Raw genomic sequence first — 17,699 nt, forward strand, 5'->3', positions numbered from 1 at the left:
AGTTATTATCTTACAAAAAATGTGTTTTTTTGTTTGTTAACTTTGTGTTAAATTTGAGGTTCTTTTTTCGTTTGTGCTTCATACTAGATTTCAACTGCTGTCTCGATTAAGAATTTGATTTAAAGCATAGAAATCATATTGAAAGAAAATTATTTTGAGAAATTTTGAAAGTGATGGAGGAGAAGGGAGAGTAAATACGAAGAAAAGAGAGATGCGGGCCTTGAAACAAGGACTGTCAAACGGATCAATTTGACTTGGCCCGAACTGGTCCACTAATACAACCCGGCCCAAACCGGTCCACTAATACACCCCGGCCCGATTTGATCCGACCCGGTCAGCCCACGGGCTATAGGATACCGGGTCCCGAGCTGGGCCAATTTTAAAATTGAGCCCGGTTAATCCAACTTGGATCAAAACCGATCTAGGCCCGTCGGTTAACCAGCCCGGCCCGGATATTATTTTTGTTTTTTTAAATGGATTTTTAAAAAATGGACCGTTTGGCCATTACAGCTGTTGGACCCAACGGCTATATGACCATTGGGAGCCCAAGAACGGCTATATGGCCATTTTTTATTAAAAAAAAAAAAGCTTTTTCAATTAAGAAAAAGGACATGGCATGACCATTTTTAAAAAAAATGGCCCATAATTGAAAAGGTGGACAACCTTGGTCAGTCGGCCCAATTTAATACCCTTTTTTAGCCATTTGGTCTAATTGGGCACATGCCGTCTGTATACTCAATTGATACACTTTTCTAACAAATTGATACACTTTTATATTATATTGATACACTTTTTAAAAAAGAGAAAGGAAATTCTATGCAAGCACATGCAGTCCCTATACCCAATTGATACTCTTTTATACCACATTAATACAGTTTTATACTACGTTGATACACTTACAGTGTCCATATACTCAATTGATACTCTCTTATATTAGATTGATACATTTTTAGAATGCATGTCGAAATTATATAGAGTCGTATAAAATATGTATCTAAATAATAATTGTAGTTAAAAATTGTATAGAATGTGTATAAAAATGCTATAATTATTATATAAAATATGTATATATATAGAAACCATATCATTATTATTATATATAAATATATATCTTTAACAATTATATTATATTAAAAGTATATGATATTATATTTTATTGTATTAATAAGTAAAACTAAACAAAATAATTAATATGTTATTTTAATAATATTGGTGAATGCAAAATAATCTGGAAAAAAAATTAAATAGTAATTGACTTGTCTTGTTGTTATTTGTTAAGTTTGTCATGTAATGACTTTTTATTCAAATAAAATGAGTATCTATTACAATTGGGGAAAGTAATTAGCATTACTAATGATGCCCACCCCCAGATGCCACTCTTCACACACACCAAATGGCCATTCGGTTGAAATTAATTTCGCCGAGTAGCTATTTACCGGGGGTTTAGAATTTAGGTGCTAGTTTTGTAGAATTATTTTAGTTTTAAGTGTTATTTTTGTTCTTTTTCCCTTTCAATTAAAATATTTTTTTAACCCAAAGAAATTCCTATAAATACCCTACACTTTCAAATCATTTTTCACACAATTTTCATTTTCTCAAATCTCATCCTCGCTCAAATCTCAATTTCTCAAATATTCTATATATTTCCTATAGTGCTCAATTTAATTTTTAAATTTTGCGATTACGATGTACGAGTGGAAGTTTATAAAGTTTGTACTCAGATCTTTGGCTGTCTTTGTCTTTCTGCCATAAGTTTGTACAGATTGGCTCTTTTTGTTGCAGCCTGTTTAGTAGTTAAGCCTTTCTTTCTATTTGAGACCTTCATGTCCTGACATTATTATGGAACTTAAGAGATCTTGTTGCCTGTTGTTTCATGTACATGAAGAATTGTAGTAACTTGATTAAAGATGTCAATGGTGTACCTTCCCCGCATCTTCCTGGTTGCTGCGATAACTAGGAGGTTCTCTAAAAGAAATGAGGGCGCGGACATGTTTTTGCTTCCGGTTGTAACATGCTTGGTCACACTGAGATCAATGATGTTGATGAATGAGTTCAAATCAATAGAGAAGAAATTAACGGTAGAGCCGTCAATATGGGCCAGGCCCAATCCAGCCTGTAATTTGATGGAATTGGGCTTTAATTTTTGCAGCCCATTTAAAAACAGGGCTTTTTAGTTTGGCCCGGATAAGCCCGTGATCCGTGGGACTTGAGCAATGTGGGTTGGGCTAGCTCATGGGCCGGCCCGTCTATCAAATGCATGCAACTATTTAGATTACTTATTAATATTCTTATTTGGTTCGAAGGATATCATGTCAAAAGTTATTTAATTTCTCTATTAAGAGTATTGTTTGGGAGTGCTGGAGACTTGATTAACATTATGTAATATTGTCTGGTAATATTTATGTTTATTAACATTTTAAAATTAAATTATAAAATATCTTTTTTTAAAAGTTGGCTGACCTGTGAAGCCCACAGCCCACAGAGTAATGGTGGGGGCTTGGTATTTTTTGGCTCATTAAAATGATGGGCCAGCCGTCAAACTCAAAGCTAGTGTGAGCTAGCTCGGATGGGTTGAGCCGACCTGTGTTGACAGCTTTAAAATTAAGTATCAATCTCATCGACATCATCAAAATCTCTCCAATCCTACCACGTTCATTGGGTTTATCAGAAACAGATGGTGTCATGCAAAAATGTCTACAGTTATTATGCTAAAGGGAGACAACACACCCGGTATAATCTACGAATGGATTTTGAAGAGGGTAAGATGAAAAATAAATCTTCTCTTATCTTTGCGGGTAAAGAGACCGTTTCCTTTCTTTTAACCTTTTCAATCACATTATGTAGGATATTATAAGGAAAAGGGTCAAATATACCCTTTAAACTTTACGAAAAATGTTCAAATATACTCTCCGTTTCAAGTTTAGCTCGCCAATGCTCTTGCCATTCAAGGTTTGGCCGATATATACAAATGGACCAAAACTTGGCAACAGAGGTATATATAGGCCTAAACTTAAAATGCGGCAAAGGGCATTGATGAACTAAACTTGAAACAGAGGATATATTGGACATTTTTACAAAGTTTAGAAGCATACTTGATCCTTTTCCTGATATTATATAATCTAGCAAACGTTGGGCACGTTTGGCCATTGGTTACTCAAAACTTCATGCATTACTTGTAAAAACTTACACTATAAAGTTTGAATTTTATATTTTAATAAATAAAATTTAAAAGTTTAATTAAGATCCACATAACAAATGTTTAAAATCATTCATAAACTCAAATGATAAGTATCAATTGTAATGTGAAACCTTAAATTTCCTTTTTGGTAATATGTCACTTCTACTTTTTGAATGGATTGACCAAACCGTAATTCTTGAGGAAATGAACATCCAAACATCTGATCAATATCAGGAGCCTTACAAGATAATCTGGTTACATAACTACGTTTCGAGTGTCGTAATACCGTGCGTATCCAGATTAGTCAGGCAAGTGAGTTTCAAATACCAGATGGTTAACAAGAGAACGTAAAACAAAGGGAAAGAGGCCAGGAACCACACCAGAATAAGATATTGACACTTTTTTTTTTGGAACCCCAGAAAACCTGCAGCCGCGTGCGCACTGGGTAAACCTCTCACCGAGCAATCGCTCGTAAACCACACAGGAGATGTAAACCGCACTAGGTAAACCCCGTGCGACGAGCTAGATTGAGAAGGCATTAGGGGGTTCGAAACCAAGATATTGACACTTTAACTATTTCAATTCTATAAGTTTGGAGTCATTGCATTAACACACAATGTCTTAAAGTGTTGGAAGAGCTTCATGACAAATGCCACTGAGGTAGCTACTATCTAAGCCTCTGGTTCAGAGAGACTTGGATGTTCAAGATATAGTTGAACACCTAGAGGTTCACTACTCATGGATTTAATAGGAGTTATAAGAGGTGCTTGTTGCCATTGTCGCGTATCTGTTGGGACCCACATTTCGGCATCTTTGCTGGTAGTACCACTCTGCGGGAGAGAGCGAAAGTAAGCTGTTATCTCCCACCTGCAATCTATCAAGGCAAACAGGTTGAGGAGCTCGAAGGCAAATTGCAAAAAGCCAAAGGCTGATGTATCAAGTTGTGTTGAAAACAAAAAGAACTTCTCATCATTTGAATCATGAAACTGTTGCGAAAATGAGATAAGCATCCAGTACCCCCGAACTATGGCCAAAGTTGCTACGACACACTCCAACTTTACAGAGGTCCTATTACCCCCCCCCCCCCCCAACTTATTTTTAGCGTATTTTTGTCAACCTTTTTAGTTGACGTGGCACCTTTGAAGTTGGTCCCATTTGATGTAATAAAGGTGCCACGTTAGCACAAAAGGGTGACTAAAATACGCTAAAATTTAGTTCAGGGAGGTAATAGGACCCCGTAAAGTTGGAGTGTGTCGTAACAAATTTGATCATAGTTAAGGGGGTACTAGATGCTTTACTCTTGCGAAAATACATAACCATTACCCAAGCTAGCCACCTCAATTCAACAAAAATATTTGTATGCCATGAAGTTCGTCGTAAACTTGTAGGAGTCTTTGAATTGTTTTTTGTTGATTCAAAGTCACAGATTCAATATAAATCAATTTGTACACAAGACATTATACAGAAAAAGATTCAGTTATGTCAAATTCACATTGCTGTAGATGCTAGCATAGTTTATGATACAAATATATACTGTTTGGCCAAACAAATTCAACTGAGGTTGCTTTAGTGGGATGTCATAGGTATAAAAGGCTATTTTGCTCAGACTCGTTAAAAATGTCAAAGGGCGTGTGTAGGATTCGCCAAAAGTAGTGTATTTTTGATGAATCCAACACCGGTGCGGCATCAAAAGTGAAGAGTCCGCGCAACTTACATAAAAGGTTATTCTCCATTAAAATGTTCCATTTACCTTGTGCTTCTATTTCACTCTCCCTTGGACAATTACAACAATATACCCAGTGCATTCCCACATAGCGGGGTCTGGGGAGGATAAAATATACGCAGTCCATACCACTACCTCCGAAGAAGTAGAGAGGCTGTTTCCGATCTCCCTTGGACAGCTGGCCTTGAGTAATCGGTTGTGATTAAAGGAAGATTTATAGTGATGTTTAAGACAAAGTTGCTAATTAGCTTACCGGGTGGAAGAACCTTCATTATCGATTGTGACAAAGGAAGCTTGATCAAAAATGATTTAAGAGAGAACTCCAGATCCGCTTCCTCCAACTTCGAACCATAGGACTGGTTCACATTTATCTTGAAAACAAATCTCTCAATAGGTGCGTTGTTGCTATCAGAAAAAATCACTGCCACTCTCTCAACCAATCCCTGTGGGAAAAAAAGCATGATTACTTCTGCAGAACGACGATAGCACAAGAATAACAGCCTATAGGCCAATCTCTCATTTCCCTTGCGAAAGCACTAAAATTAGTCCAATAAACAAGATCAACGAACTGTTATAAGCTCAAGGACACTGCAAAAAGTTCCTCGGCGAGAGGAAGGGGGAAGTTAGAAGTATCTAATAGTACATTAGCATCAGTACCCAAGATGAACAATCAACGATTATGGTCCAGTTGAAAAGGATTGGAATAAACCTTTTGTATGAAAGGAAGAAGTCCATTGACAGAAGAATGGATATATTGTTGAAGCTCTGGGTGTCTAGCTCTTTGAACCACCACATTCATGTAACGTCGCCTTTCAAATGTCCCTACATAGAACAAGATCCATAATTCAGAGGCTTTCTAGCTTAAGCAGTAAAATATAGTTCCGAATTTCTGCAAATTTTTCTTTTACCACTTGGGTAAACTCCTTTGAGGAACACAACTGACGTAATGGCAACTTCCAAGAATTCTACAAGTATCCGGGCAGTTTCACCTACAATTTCACAATGAAGATGACCTCTCTCAAGAACAGCATACCCAGTGTAATTGCACATGTGGGGTTAAAATAACGAGGAAAGAAAATTTCAAATCAGTAAATTAGAACTTGATAAGAATACAACCAACCTTGTGGACTTCGATTGCGATCCATCAAACTCTCTTCAACCCCTAAGGTTTCTGTAACTCTTTATTCTGCTCAAACATGTGAAGCAGTCACACACAATGAGGCTGTACACAGATAAGACATTTTATAATGACCAACGAGGCTGCCTTTTTTAAGGTTTGACAGTATCATAGTAAATGGGTTTCACCTCAAACTGGCTTACCTCAGTTTACTAGTTATAGATATTAGGAGGGATTATTTGGAAAGGTCCCAACTTTAATGATTGGTTCATTATTTAATCCTTTCAGCATAGAATCGAATACAAAAGTTGTACCCAAATTCCACAAATTGTACCGGTGCCAATATCTTGATCATCGGTATCACCGATTAACACAATATTGACCAAGACCCATGAGAAACAGTGGAAAAAAGAAGAAAATATAATGTCAATCATCTAGTTCCAAATATGCATTTAAACAACACCTAGCAGTCAATACCAACATATATGACGTATTTCTAATAAGCTGCCAATAGGGATGGCGCTTTGGATTTGGATGCGTTCGATAACTAGGCAACAGAAGATGCACAAATATTAAAGACAAAACAGAAAACAACATCCAGCATTCTCAATTGCGTCATTGAAATAATCCTTCAGAACTGTAAGAAAACCATGAATATCTTATCTCATTGACCAAACCGCGGAGGAACACTGGTACATGAATCAATATCTCTTCTTCCCGTAAGTGCTATAAATTTATCCCTAAACAATAAAAGAGGGCATTTACAGATCAAATTAGACCCATCGTAAGCCTCTTTAAGTATCACGGTACTCCTGACACCTTTATTAGTGAGGTAGAATATACCATGATGTTTGATTAAGCAAAGCAAAAGTCTAGCTGGTAATCGTAACTCAGAATGAAATGCATCTATTTGAGCAGATGTCAACCTCTTTTCCATAGTCAAACTGAGGAGCTCGTGAAGCACTGCTACCACTCTCTTTTGAGCTTTCGGATCAGAAAGTTCAAATCTTTTAGCATTCAAGTACGGAGAAGGGAACTCCATCTTCTGCCACTTCTGAACTTCCTTAAGGTAATTCATGTTCGGCCTAAATCCTGCAGGATAACGCATTTGAAACGCAAAAGGACCACAATAATTTCCATCTTTTAATACTCTAGACTTTTCTTTTGGAGTCGGGACACTTTCACGCATCAACTTTTCCTCCCGGACAGTGACTGCTAGAAAAGAATCCCAGTTTTCCAACTGAATGGAAGTTCTTCCATTCACATCTTTCACTGAGAAAAATTGTGGGTATTTTGGAATCAGTGATTGCTCGAAATCGCTAGGCAAGCCTAAATCATTCTCAATCAGTTGAATGGTTTCCAGTGGCAACGTGCAATCAATCGACAACATTAACAACTTCCTTAGATTCTTGACCAAAATAGGTTCCATTTGCACTCTTGCTTCATCTTCTTCTAATGCAATTTTATCAGCCTTTTCAGTCAGCATAACCATCGGCGGAGTTCTATTACCACCAGCGACACGGAATATCAAAGGATATTTCTCAATTATACCCATGAAATTCCACTTTTGCACAAATCCAACTTCTTTCTCAAGGTCTCTAAGAAGGATGCATCGGTTTTTCTGTGATTGAATTATGGATTTTAAGCGTAAAATCAATGACGGTTTCTTCTGAAGCTCCATGACTCTGTCTAGATCATTTACTCTATAGTACGTTTTCTTCTTAGGTCTCCTCCCTCCACTAGATTTCAACATGATTTGTACCCACATATGTCCTACTTTCACAGATGACAATGGACGACACAATCTTTGACTTCCATTGACGGTAAACCATTTTCGAGACTCGATTAACGAGAAGACCATCACACGTTTATGCATCTGGAAAAGAACAGACACGTGCCCAATTCAGCTTAAACATTCGAAGTGTTTCAAGATTTTGGAAAAAAGAACTGTTTTCCCTTAAACAAAACTACAAACAGGAAATGATCTAGACACGGCCATTGTGCTGCGCTACATATGACCAAAAAAAGGATAATTTTTTCTCGATTGTTCCTACTTACGGTGTGTAAGGCAATGTTCTCATGTTCGGTCGGTCAAAAGTTTTGGAGAATAGCTTCTCTGAGAAAACAAGTTCCTTAAAAATGAGAAAAACGACTTCCCTAGTGGAAGTAGGGAAACCAAGTTGAACAAGTAGCATTCCGCATTTATTGCATCACTCCCACTCTCCACGATACCTCATCTACACCCGCACCCCCATAGCTCCCATCCCCACCAATCTGCACCCCTAGTGGCAAAACCGGAAACTTCACTAAGGGTTTCCAAGAATTAATATATGTGTAAAAAGGGCAGCCCGGTGCACTAAAGCTACCGCTATGCGCGGTGTCTGGGGAAGGGCCCCACCACAAGGGTGTATTGTGCCATACCTTGCATTTCAATTAATATATGCGAACAAAAAGTAATTTATACCTATATACTTCATAAAATTTTCTATATATATAGTATAATCTTTTGACGAACGGTGTTCAACTTTACCACCTTTCATTATGTAGTTGTGCCACTGTACACCTCTACCCCTACCCCCACCCCCACCTCCCCACTTTCGAATTCCGATAGTAAATGTCTAGGTTATATACAATTTTTTTTCAGCATAATATATTGTATTTAACTACCGATCACAAGAATATAAGCAGGAAACCACTTTTTTCCTTCGTATCGAATACACCCTTTAACGTAGATTAATGCTGAACTACTACATCATGCTTTTAATTTATGAAAAAAATCATCAAAAAAAACTAATATAACAGAGCTGAAGCTCTTCAATTAATGGAACAAACACATCATTAAAAAAACAAATTCACTAGAAATAAAAAAGGGCAGCTCGATGCACTAAAGCTACCACTATGCACGGTATTCGGAAAAAGACCCCACTACAAGGGTGTATTGTACGCAGTCTTACCTTGCATTTCTGACAGAGGCTGTCCAAGGCTTGAACCCATGGCCTATTGGTCAAATTAGAGATACATATAAACGAAAATATCTAACTAGATAATCCTTGGTACGTGTTGCTAGTAGGAGATGATATATATTCCGTGAAATTAGTCAAGGTGGCAAGTACCTTATGGAATTAGTTGAGGTGACAAGTATCTTGTCAAATTAATCTAGGTAGCCGGTATTTCGTGTAATCAATCGAGGTGGCAAGTACCTTGTGAAATTAGTCGAGGTGGCACATATCTCGTGAAATTAGTAGAGGTGACATATATCTCGTGAAATTAGTAGAGGTGACAGGTATCTTATAGAATTAATTTAGGTAACTGGTATCTCATGTAATTAGTCGAGGTGGCAAGTTCCTTATGAAATTAGTCGAGGTGGCAAGTACCCTGTGGAATTAGTCAAGGTGGCAGGTATTCTGTGAAATTAATCAAGGTGTCAAGTACCCTGTAAAATTAGATGAGGTGGCAGGTATCTTGTGTAATTAATCTAGGTTGCTGGTATCTCGTTAAATTAGTCGAGGTGGTATCTCATATAATTAATCAAGCTGACAGTTATCTCATAGAATAAAGTACATGTAAGCTGATCCAGATAATACGATTATAAAAAAAACAATTGAATAGAAAAAAAACCAGGAGAAACTTACAAAGAAAGGTGTGAACTTCGCAGTAGAAAGAAAAATTGAAGTTAGCGGCAGAGTAGTAAGAAGAATGAAAATGAATTTTTGTACTTTATACTAATCATTATCAAAACTTTAAGGGTAAAGTTGAACTTTTTTATAAGTTAAGGGGTAAAATTGAATTTTTTCTAATCTAAGGGGTAAAATTGAACCTTTTGCTAAGTAAAGGGGTAAAGTTGAACTTTTTTCTCGAATAATTTTAGAATAGTTTGACCATGTACGTTTAGGGGTGTGCATCGATCGATTCGGTTTGATTTTATGTATTATCGATTTGGTTTATCACTTATTGGTTTTTAAATATATTAAACCAATAAGATATTTTTTATCGATTTTCAATTTTTAGTTCTTAACGGTTCGATTTTTGATTTAACCGATAAGATAGTACACATAAAATAGAATTAGTAGCAACTGACAAGAAAAGAAACGAAATAGGCATGCTCATAAAAAGTGTTGTTTCCAAACGTGTTCTCGAATGCATGCTCATAAAAAGTATGACTAAACAAATAAATTTCAAATTAAGTAAAAAAAAAAAGTTGAAATTTATGATCAAATGCTTACGTTATGAATCAAACGGGAGAGCCCAACCCAATTGACTATTTTAATAGGTGAGAGAACTCATTTGGCCTATAAACCCCTTAGCATTTCTCTATTTTTCCGATGTGGGACAATTGGTTCATAACAATCGTCTCCGCTTGAGAACCAACAACCTCATTGATCACGGCTGACACCCTCTTAAGTCCAGGCCACTACGAGTTACAACCCAACGCGTGGCTCCCCACACGTGGATCGATCCTCATTGGTCACGACACCCCCTCTTGGGTCCAGGCCACCGTTCCTGGTGCATAGGCCACCACTCCGAGTCACGGCCCAACGCATGGAACTTTCAATGAAAGCACTAATGTTATAAACCAAACGGGAGAACCCAACCCAAAAGACTAACCTGATAGGTGGGAGAACCTATTTGGCCTATAAACCTTTTGGCATTTCTCGATTTTTCTAATGTGGGACAATTGATTCATAACAACTTATGTAGATATGTGTAGGTTAAGTACATCGAGCTAGTGATCTATTAATAATAAGAGCGTAGATGAGTCGATTTGCTAACAATAATGGTATAAATGAATTAAAGGTTACACGTAAGGGTAAAATTGAACAATTTCAAATAGTATTTGAGGTGTGTTTGACCATATATGCATTTCTCTCTTTCCAAATAGTTGCTGGCAATTCTATGTTGCTCGGACTCTTCAAAAATAGCTCCAGGTGTGTGTCGGATACTCCAAAAATACTACTGTATGTGCGGAGGATTCGATACAGATTTGACAGTTATTTTAAAGCGTCCAAGCAACAGCAGCCGCGATAGGTTCACCACCCTTTCTGCTCTTTTGACACGCCCCTTCTACACTCGCACATTGTCCATTCGAATCCTCCCAGCATATTCAAAAACAGGTTCTGCAGTAGTGAGACAACACGGCAGTGCAAGAACCAATGGTGATGGTTCCGGGATACATTCAAGAAAATCCGTTTTCTGCAGATTATCCTGTGTCAAGCGACAAGCATGCCTTTTCTTTTCCGCTTTTCCATGACTAGCCACACAAAACATGCAACCTTCACGCCGATATCTCCAAGCAAACTCTAAACATGATCACGACGCTTCTATCACAAGAGCGTGTTTCTGCACAAACGGTACAATGTGCAAAGATTCAACCCAACAACATAGAAGTATATCTAATCGAACAGTAATATAAAAAAAACAGCATCGAACCAACATATAGAGAAAATATGCAAAGATTCAACCCAACAACTTAATAAAATGTGCCAATAAGAGTTATGATGCCACATAAGTAAACGATAAATCGGCATGGAACAAGCTTAAACAAAGGAAGTTGTTCTCTTCATTTGCTATTGTTGTTTTACTTCACAACATAAAATGGCTCAACACTCTTCTAAATGGAGGGAAATAGTTCGTGAAGATCCATATAGCCGACCCTAACTAACTCGGGATATAGGCATAGTAGTAGCCGTCGCTACTAGAAAGTTTACTTTCATGTTCATCGACAAACTTGATCAGTGCAGCTCTGAGTTCAGAAACATTTCAGCCGACCAGAGAAATCCCCCGAAAGAGGAAGATTGTTTTGAAATGTACCCACGCATGGTTTTACAATAGACAGCATCAAGGTAAACTTCTTTTTCTTCTACTTCAACTCAGATGTTGACCGAATGAATCCTAAAGGATCCCAAGCAATGGCGGAGGTAGGATTTTCATCGAGGGGTGAACATCTATTGACAGATACATGAAAATTTTGACCTTAAAGATTATATACGTAAAGTAATTTCCCAACGAACGGTGTTTGAATAAATCTCTCACCTTTAGCTCCGTCCGTGATCCTAGGGGGACTATTTGATAAAATACTTATGGAAAGTAAGCAGATCACTACTCATTCAGTGATATCACAAAATAAAACATAAAGGAGAGTAACAAGATCATTGGTTAAACAAGAAATAATATGCATAGTCTTACCTGCGGTTACAAAATCAACAACTAGCTAAGATATGTTGCTGCAATTCTGTAAGATAAAAGTTCAGATACGGAATAATTCATGGCTTAAAAATGTCCCTATTTAACTACAGAAACAACAACAATAACAATAATATACCCAACGCGATCCCACAAGTAGGATCCGGGGAGGGTGGGATGTACGGAAACCCTACCCCTACTCGGCTCAAGAAAAGTATTTTTAAAAACAGGTTTGAAAAAAGAACTAAAAGGGAAGCCCGGTGCATTAAAGCTACCGCTGTGCGCGGTGTCCGGGGAAGGGCCCCACCACAAGGGTGTATTGTAAGCAGCTATGACGAAATGCCCCTATTGAACTATGACATAAACTTTCCAACTAAGGTACCAATTTATGGACTAGCGATCCTCCGTTTCTTTTTTCAATTCTTTCTTGATACCCTTCTCTCAGCCATTGATCAGAAATGAGCTCATCGCCACGTTTATGGTTAAAACCAAAAGGGAGGCCTAATGACCCAAACGAATGGTTTTTCACTATCTTCCGCGCCTAAAGCTAATGCCTTCATTCACGAAGTAGAGATCGTATTAGGGGAACCAAAAGAAACATAATGAACTGACCCTTGCAAATGCTTATCCAGCCATTCTATGGATGTCTCCTCGATCCCAAGCACCGAAGCAGTCTGTTGCAAAATCTACATCTGGAACTGAGAAATCGGAGAAAAAAACTATGAACAATGAAAACAGAATATTTTTTTAAAAAAATGTTAGATGAATGAATGATTTTGCACTTACGACCATAGTATCTTTTATACTGGGAAAGAACTTGGAGACTGTCACATCCTGATATCTCTTCCACTTCTTTTTTAATGTTGAGAGCTGAAAACCCGAGTGACCTATCGCAGTGAATCAATTTAATCAACTTCAGTGTTGGGATATCGACAAAGTTACAAGGGATCTGACCGCACTGAATGACGCAATTGTTTAAAATTAGTTGCTCAAGCACGGGGAAAGATGCTTCTGAGGAGCGCCATTCTGTCACGAGAACATTCTGCAAGTTCAAGTATTTGAGTGCTTGAAACTCGTAATCGCTGACATCCCAACATGTGCTGTATCCAGGCTGCAATATATCTTCAGACTTGAAGTATACGTCGCGTAGTTTGAGACTCTCGAGGTTTTGCAGTTTTGCGAGTTGTGAAACAGCTTTTTCCGTTAGGCAAAGTCTATCGAGAGACAAATCGTTTAGATTTGAAGGGAAGACAACGCAGTTGGCCCGTCCTGTGGATTTGTAGCCTGAAATCGGGCGTGAGAAACAAAGTTCGAGAGATTGAACCGGGAGTTCTTCAAGATTCGGCATATTAACTTCATAACCTGGTTCAATAAAGTGGAGCTTGAGTTGTTCAATATTTGGAAATCTCCACCAGAACTCCGGAGTCTTATCGGCCAAGTATATACGACACTTCCCAAAAGTCTTCAAGTTCGGTAACACAGTCTCTGAAGATTCTTCGAAAATTGCTCGATCATTGTCTTCCCATTTGAAGGAGAAATCCTGTATATCCACGTGCCGTAGCTTCTGCATTTTCCAAAAAGAAGGTGATGTCTGTAAATGCCCCAGTAGATCATCCTTTCTCACCACCTGCAAAGTTTGTAGATCGTGTAGATGCGATACCCACTTGAAATCAAACTCTTGGGTACAAATTGCAAGATACCTCAAGTGAGTTACTACTTGCACCACCGTAGCCCAAGAGTGTCTTTTCAAATCGACATCCAACAAATGCAACACCCGAATAAATTTTAAGTTATCAAGTACATGGAAAAGGCTTATCTCGTCACCCGGAGAAAATTCTGGATCGTCGATTAACTCATCTTGTTCAACAGACTCCCCTTGTTGTTGATACCGTAACAATCGTTTACCAAGATCGTCATGGACATACTTACGTTTATCCGATAAATCTTCATACGGCAAAAATTGTTCATCAAGATTGACATGGACATACTTAGGATTATCCCATAAATATTCGTCATCCTGCGAAAATTGTTCATCAAGATCTTCATCGAGATCGTCATGGACATACTTTAACATAGGCATATCCAATAAATCTTCATCCTGATGCGAAAATTGTTCATCAAGATCTTCATCGAGATCGTCATGGACATACTTTAACATAGATTTATCCAATAAATCTTCATCCTGATGCGAAAATTGTTCAGCAAGATCTTCATCGAGATCGTCATGGACATGCTCTAACATAGATTTATCCAATAAATCTTCATCCTGACGCAAAAATTGTTCAGCAAGATCGTCATCGAGATCGTCATGGGCATACTTTAACATAGATTTATCCAATAAATCTTCATCCTGCTGCAAAAATTGTTCATCAAGATTGTCATCGACATCCTCTAACGTAAGTTTCTTCAATGCATCTTCATACCGATACAAAAATTCTTCATTGAAATCATCATCGGATAACCTATGTTTCTTTGCATGATGGTACTGCATAAACTTTTCTTTCGGAAGTTTTCTCAAGCAAAACTCGCGCACAACATCATGAACGGTGCAGTATTCTATCTCACCGTTATCTTCTCTCCTTTCTGAAACAATTACTAGGCTTCTGTTCACCAGATCATTCAAGCAAGTCTTCGATGCTTCCTCCATGTCCATGTTATCTAAAACCATGATATCGTGTACAAAATCTTCCGCTATCCACAACTTTAGCAAATTAGACACCGGAAATTTGTAGTCTTCCGGAAACAATCCCATGTAAAGAAGGCAAGACTTTAAATGGTCTTCCAAATAGTTGTAACTCGATTCGATAATCTTCGTGCTTTGCTCTTCTAAAACATGGGAACTCAAATCTTTTGCGATCTCAAGCCACGAAGAGGCTCTCACTTGTTTTGCAATAATACCAGCAATCAAAACGATAACAAGAGGTAACCCCTTACAGCTTTTAGCAACTCGTAATCCTGCTCCGCGTAGCTCCGATGGACAAATCTCTCCTTGAAATACTTTCTTCTGAAGTAATTTCCAGCTCTCATCCATCGTAAGGAATCGAAGAAAGTATGGATCACTGTGGTGCTTAATCTGCCTAGCCACTTCTTCATCTCGTGTCGTTAGCATTATTCTGCTTCCATTTTCATCATCTTGGAAACATAAGCGGAACTCTTCCCAAGCCTTAACTTCCCATATATCATCTAATACGATGAGATATCTCTTTCGCATTAGACTCTTGCGCAGCTTGTCGGGCATGTCTTCATCTAGGATACCATCTACATTGCCTAGAACTTGTTTAAGAATCTCAGAACACACCTTCCTCAAATTATATTCTTTCGAAATAGAGCACGACGCTCGGACATCAAAGTATTTATCAATAACATGATGATTGAACACCATTGTAGCCAACGTTGTTTTGCCTAGTCCAGGCATTCCAACAATCGAGACAACGTCTAGTTCCTTCGTTCCTTTCGTCAATTGCTGAATTATACTTTCCACATCATCCTGAAAACCAACTATTTCCTCGTCAACTGATAGAAAACTACCATAGGTGGAAGCCGTTGCACGAGCAGGAGTACTTTTACCGGTCAGAACGTTCACCATGTCAACTAGCTTTATCTGCTGCTGTCAGGAGTAAATATAACTATGTTACAACTGATCGATCATCAACAACGACAACAACAACCAACAACATATGCAGTGTATTCCCACAAATATAACTACGTTACAACTGATTGATCATCAACAACGACAACAACAACAACATACGCAGTGTATTCCCACCTAGCAGGGTCTGGGGAGGGTAAAATCTACGTAGTCCATACCACCACCTCCGAAGAAGTAGAGAGGTTGTTTCCGACAGACCCCAGCTCAAGACAAAAAGACAGTAGATAAAGTCGTAAACTGATTCATCGATCGCTTCAGAATTATTTAAATTGGCAAACAAGTCAAAGTTCAACAAATATATTAGATCTAGTGATTTAAACACTATGTTCATAGTTTCCTAGAAAAGATCTTTTCCTAATATTCATAGTATCTAAAATTCAATCTTGATCTCTTCTGGTAAATATTTTGAGTTAATGGTCAAAAACACACCTTTACTATCACTTTTTCGCGAGTTTCACACCTCAACTATCCATTGTTCTCTTCACCTATCTAATCTATCAACAACAACAACATACCCAGTGTATTCCCACCTACTGGGGTCTAGGAAGGGTAGAGTGTACGCAGACCACACCACTAACTCAGGTGAAGTAGAGAGGTTGTTTCTGATAGACCCCCGACTTAGAACCTATCTAATCTATCACTCTCTTGATATTAAAAAACACCTCAAATTTTAAGATCTCCTGTTCTTGAAGCCTCTTTTCTCATACTACTTACTACGCGTGCGTGTCAGATCTTTCAAAAATAGTGCATTTTTAAGGATCCGACGCGGTTTGGCATCATTTCTTGAGAGGAGTCCACAGCATAGCTACTTGAGAAAATTTGGCTAATTGGCCTTTTTGAGTTTCCAATTAACAAAATGACCTACTTTCATTTTTTCATTATAAATAAAATTAAAAACAAAGAAAACTTTAAGGAAGAATTGAACGATAATAACATATTAAAAACTATAACAGCTATTTACAAATATACTTAAAACATAAAACTCTAACTCATTTTTTCAATTTCAAATTACTTTTTTCCCTTTCTCTAACTTTTTTCTCCTCCATAAAACTCATTCTTTCTTCAACTTTCTCCTTTTTGAAGCTAGTATTTTATTCCTAAACGTCCATTTCCTCACAAATTTGTTAAGTTTTCTAATCTCCTTTAATTTTAGTCCTTTTTTTTCAAAAAAAAGAAGGTTAGTGTATATATATATATATGTAATCGGTCGGATCAATAATCGATCTGTCCATATGTCGGTCGGATCAATAATCAGTCTGGCCATATATCATTCGGATCAATAATCAATTAGTCACATATATTGGTCGGATCAATAATCGATCTGTCCATATATCGGTCGCATCGATAATCGATCTGTTCATATATCGGTCGGATTGATAATAGATCAGATTTTGAACTAATTTGTAAAATGTGTAAAAGATTTCAGTGGGAGTTCTGTTTACATTCTGTAAGTTTGACTAATTTGTAACTTTTAAAACTAGTAAATAAATTTTAAATCACAAATAAATTTAAATTTTCAAAAGTTAGTCATTTTCCTAAAAAAAATTTAGTGAAAAAATAGACTTACTCCAAGCTAATATAGTGAGGTTTACATAGCTAAAAATATGGATAAAATTTACCTTTCTATATGTGACATTTTTGGAAAGTTAAAAAAAGTATAATCACAGGATAAACTATATGATATCTAAAATAAGACATAGTAATATGAAAAATGATATATTTATAGCTCAAAAAAAAAAAAAAAGATTAAGAGGAAATCTAACCTTTAATTACAAGAAAGTAGTTGCAGATGATAGATTAAATGCTTGGTTGTTATTATAACTTAGTGGTTTTTGGAATATGAAATGAGAGG

At 37.3% G+C, this 17,699-nt stretch overlaps 3 protein-coding genes across 8 annotated transcripts; all 3 read right to left on the reverse strand.

The window, feature by feature from the left end:
* Positions 1-3,543: 3,543 nt before the first annotated feature.
* On the reverse strand, positions 3,544-9,726 carry LOC107864434 (DNA polymerase zeta processivity subunit). Of its 2 annotated transcripts, none has more exons than XM_016710796.2 (6): positions 9,651-9,726; positions 6,022-6,087; positions 5,810-5,890; positions 5,611-5,723; positions 5,155-5,344; positions 3,544-4,052 (listed from the first exon to the last, which is right to left on the reverse strand). In XM_016710796.2, the coding sequence occupies exons 2-6, from the start codon at positions 6,044-6,046 to the stop codon at positions 3,850-3,852; spliced, it is 612 nt and encodes a 203-aa protein (XP_016566282.2). In that variant the 5' UTR covers positions 6,047-6,087; positions 9,651-9,726; the 3' UTR covers positions 3,544-3,849. The 2 variants fall into 2 exon arrangements, with proteins under 2 accessions (XP_016566282.2, XP_016566283.2); XM_016710797.2 differs by having other exon boundaries at positions 6,022-6,123; positions 9,651-9,691.
* On the reverse strand, positions 5,828-9,733 carry LOC107864433 (protein WHAT'S THIS FACTOR 1 homolog, chloroplastic). 4 transcript variants are annotated; one of them, XM_047408845.1, is made up of 4 exons: positions 9,651-9,733; positions 6,945-7,894; positions 6,022-6,087; positions 5,828-5,890 (listed from the first exon to the last, which is right to left on the reverse strand). In XM_047408845.1, exons 2-3 carry the CDS (start codon positions 7,892-7,894, stop codon positions 6,057-6,059), a joined length of 981 nt encoding a protein of 326 aa, XP_047264801.1. In that variant the 5' UTR covers positions 9,651-9,733; the 3' UTR covers positions 5,828-5,890; positions 6,022-6,056. The 4 variants fall into 4 exon arrangements, with proteins under 4 accessions (XP_047264801.1, XP_047264800.1, XP_047264799.1 ...); XM_047408844.1 differs by having other exon boundaries at positions 5,867-5,890; positions 6,022-6,123; XM_047408843.1 differs by lacking the exons at positions 5,828-5,890; positions 6,022-6,087 and adding an exon at positions 6,605-6,758.
* An 837-nt stretch (positions 9,734-10,570) lies between these two features.
* LOC107864438 (putative late blight resistance protein homolog R1B-16) lies at positions 10,571-17,699 on the reverse strand. 2 transcript variants are annotated; one of them, XM_047408848.1, is made up of 4 exons: positions 17,611-17,699; positions 12,985-15,802; positions 12,811-12,896; positions 10,571-11,355 (listed from the first exon to the last, which is right to left on the reverse strand). In XM_047408848.1, exons 2-3 carry the CDS (start codon positions 15,782-15,784, stop codon positions 12,823-12,825), a joined length of 2,874 nt encoding a protein of 957 aa, XP_047264804.1. In that variant the 5' UTR covers positions 15,785-15,802; positions 17,611-17,699; the 3' UTR covers positions 10,571-11,355; positions 12,811-12,822. The 2 variants fall into 2 exon arrangements, with proteins under 2 accessions (XP_047264804.1, XP_047264803.1); XM_047408847.1 differs by having other exon boundaries at positions 12,985-15,805.

Source organism: Capsicum annuum, chromosome 3 (assembly GCF_002878395.1).
Source record: "Capsicum annuum cultivar UCD-10X-F1 chromosome 3, UCD10Xv1.1, whole genome shotgun sequence".
Taxonomy (NCBI): Eukaryota; Viridiplantae; Streptophyta; class Magnoliopsida; order Solanales; family Solanaceae; genus Capsicum; species Capsicum annuum.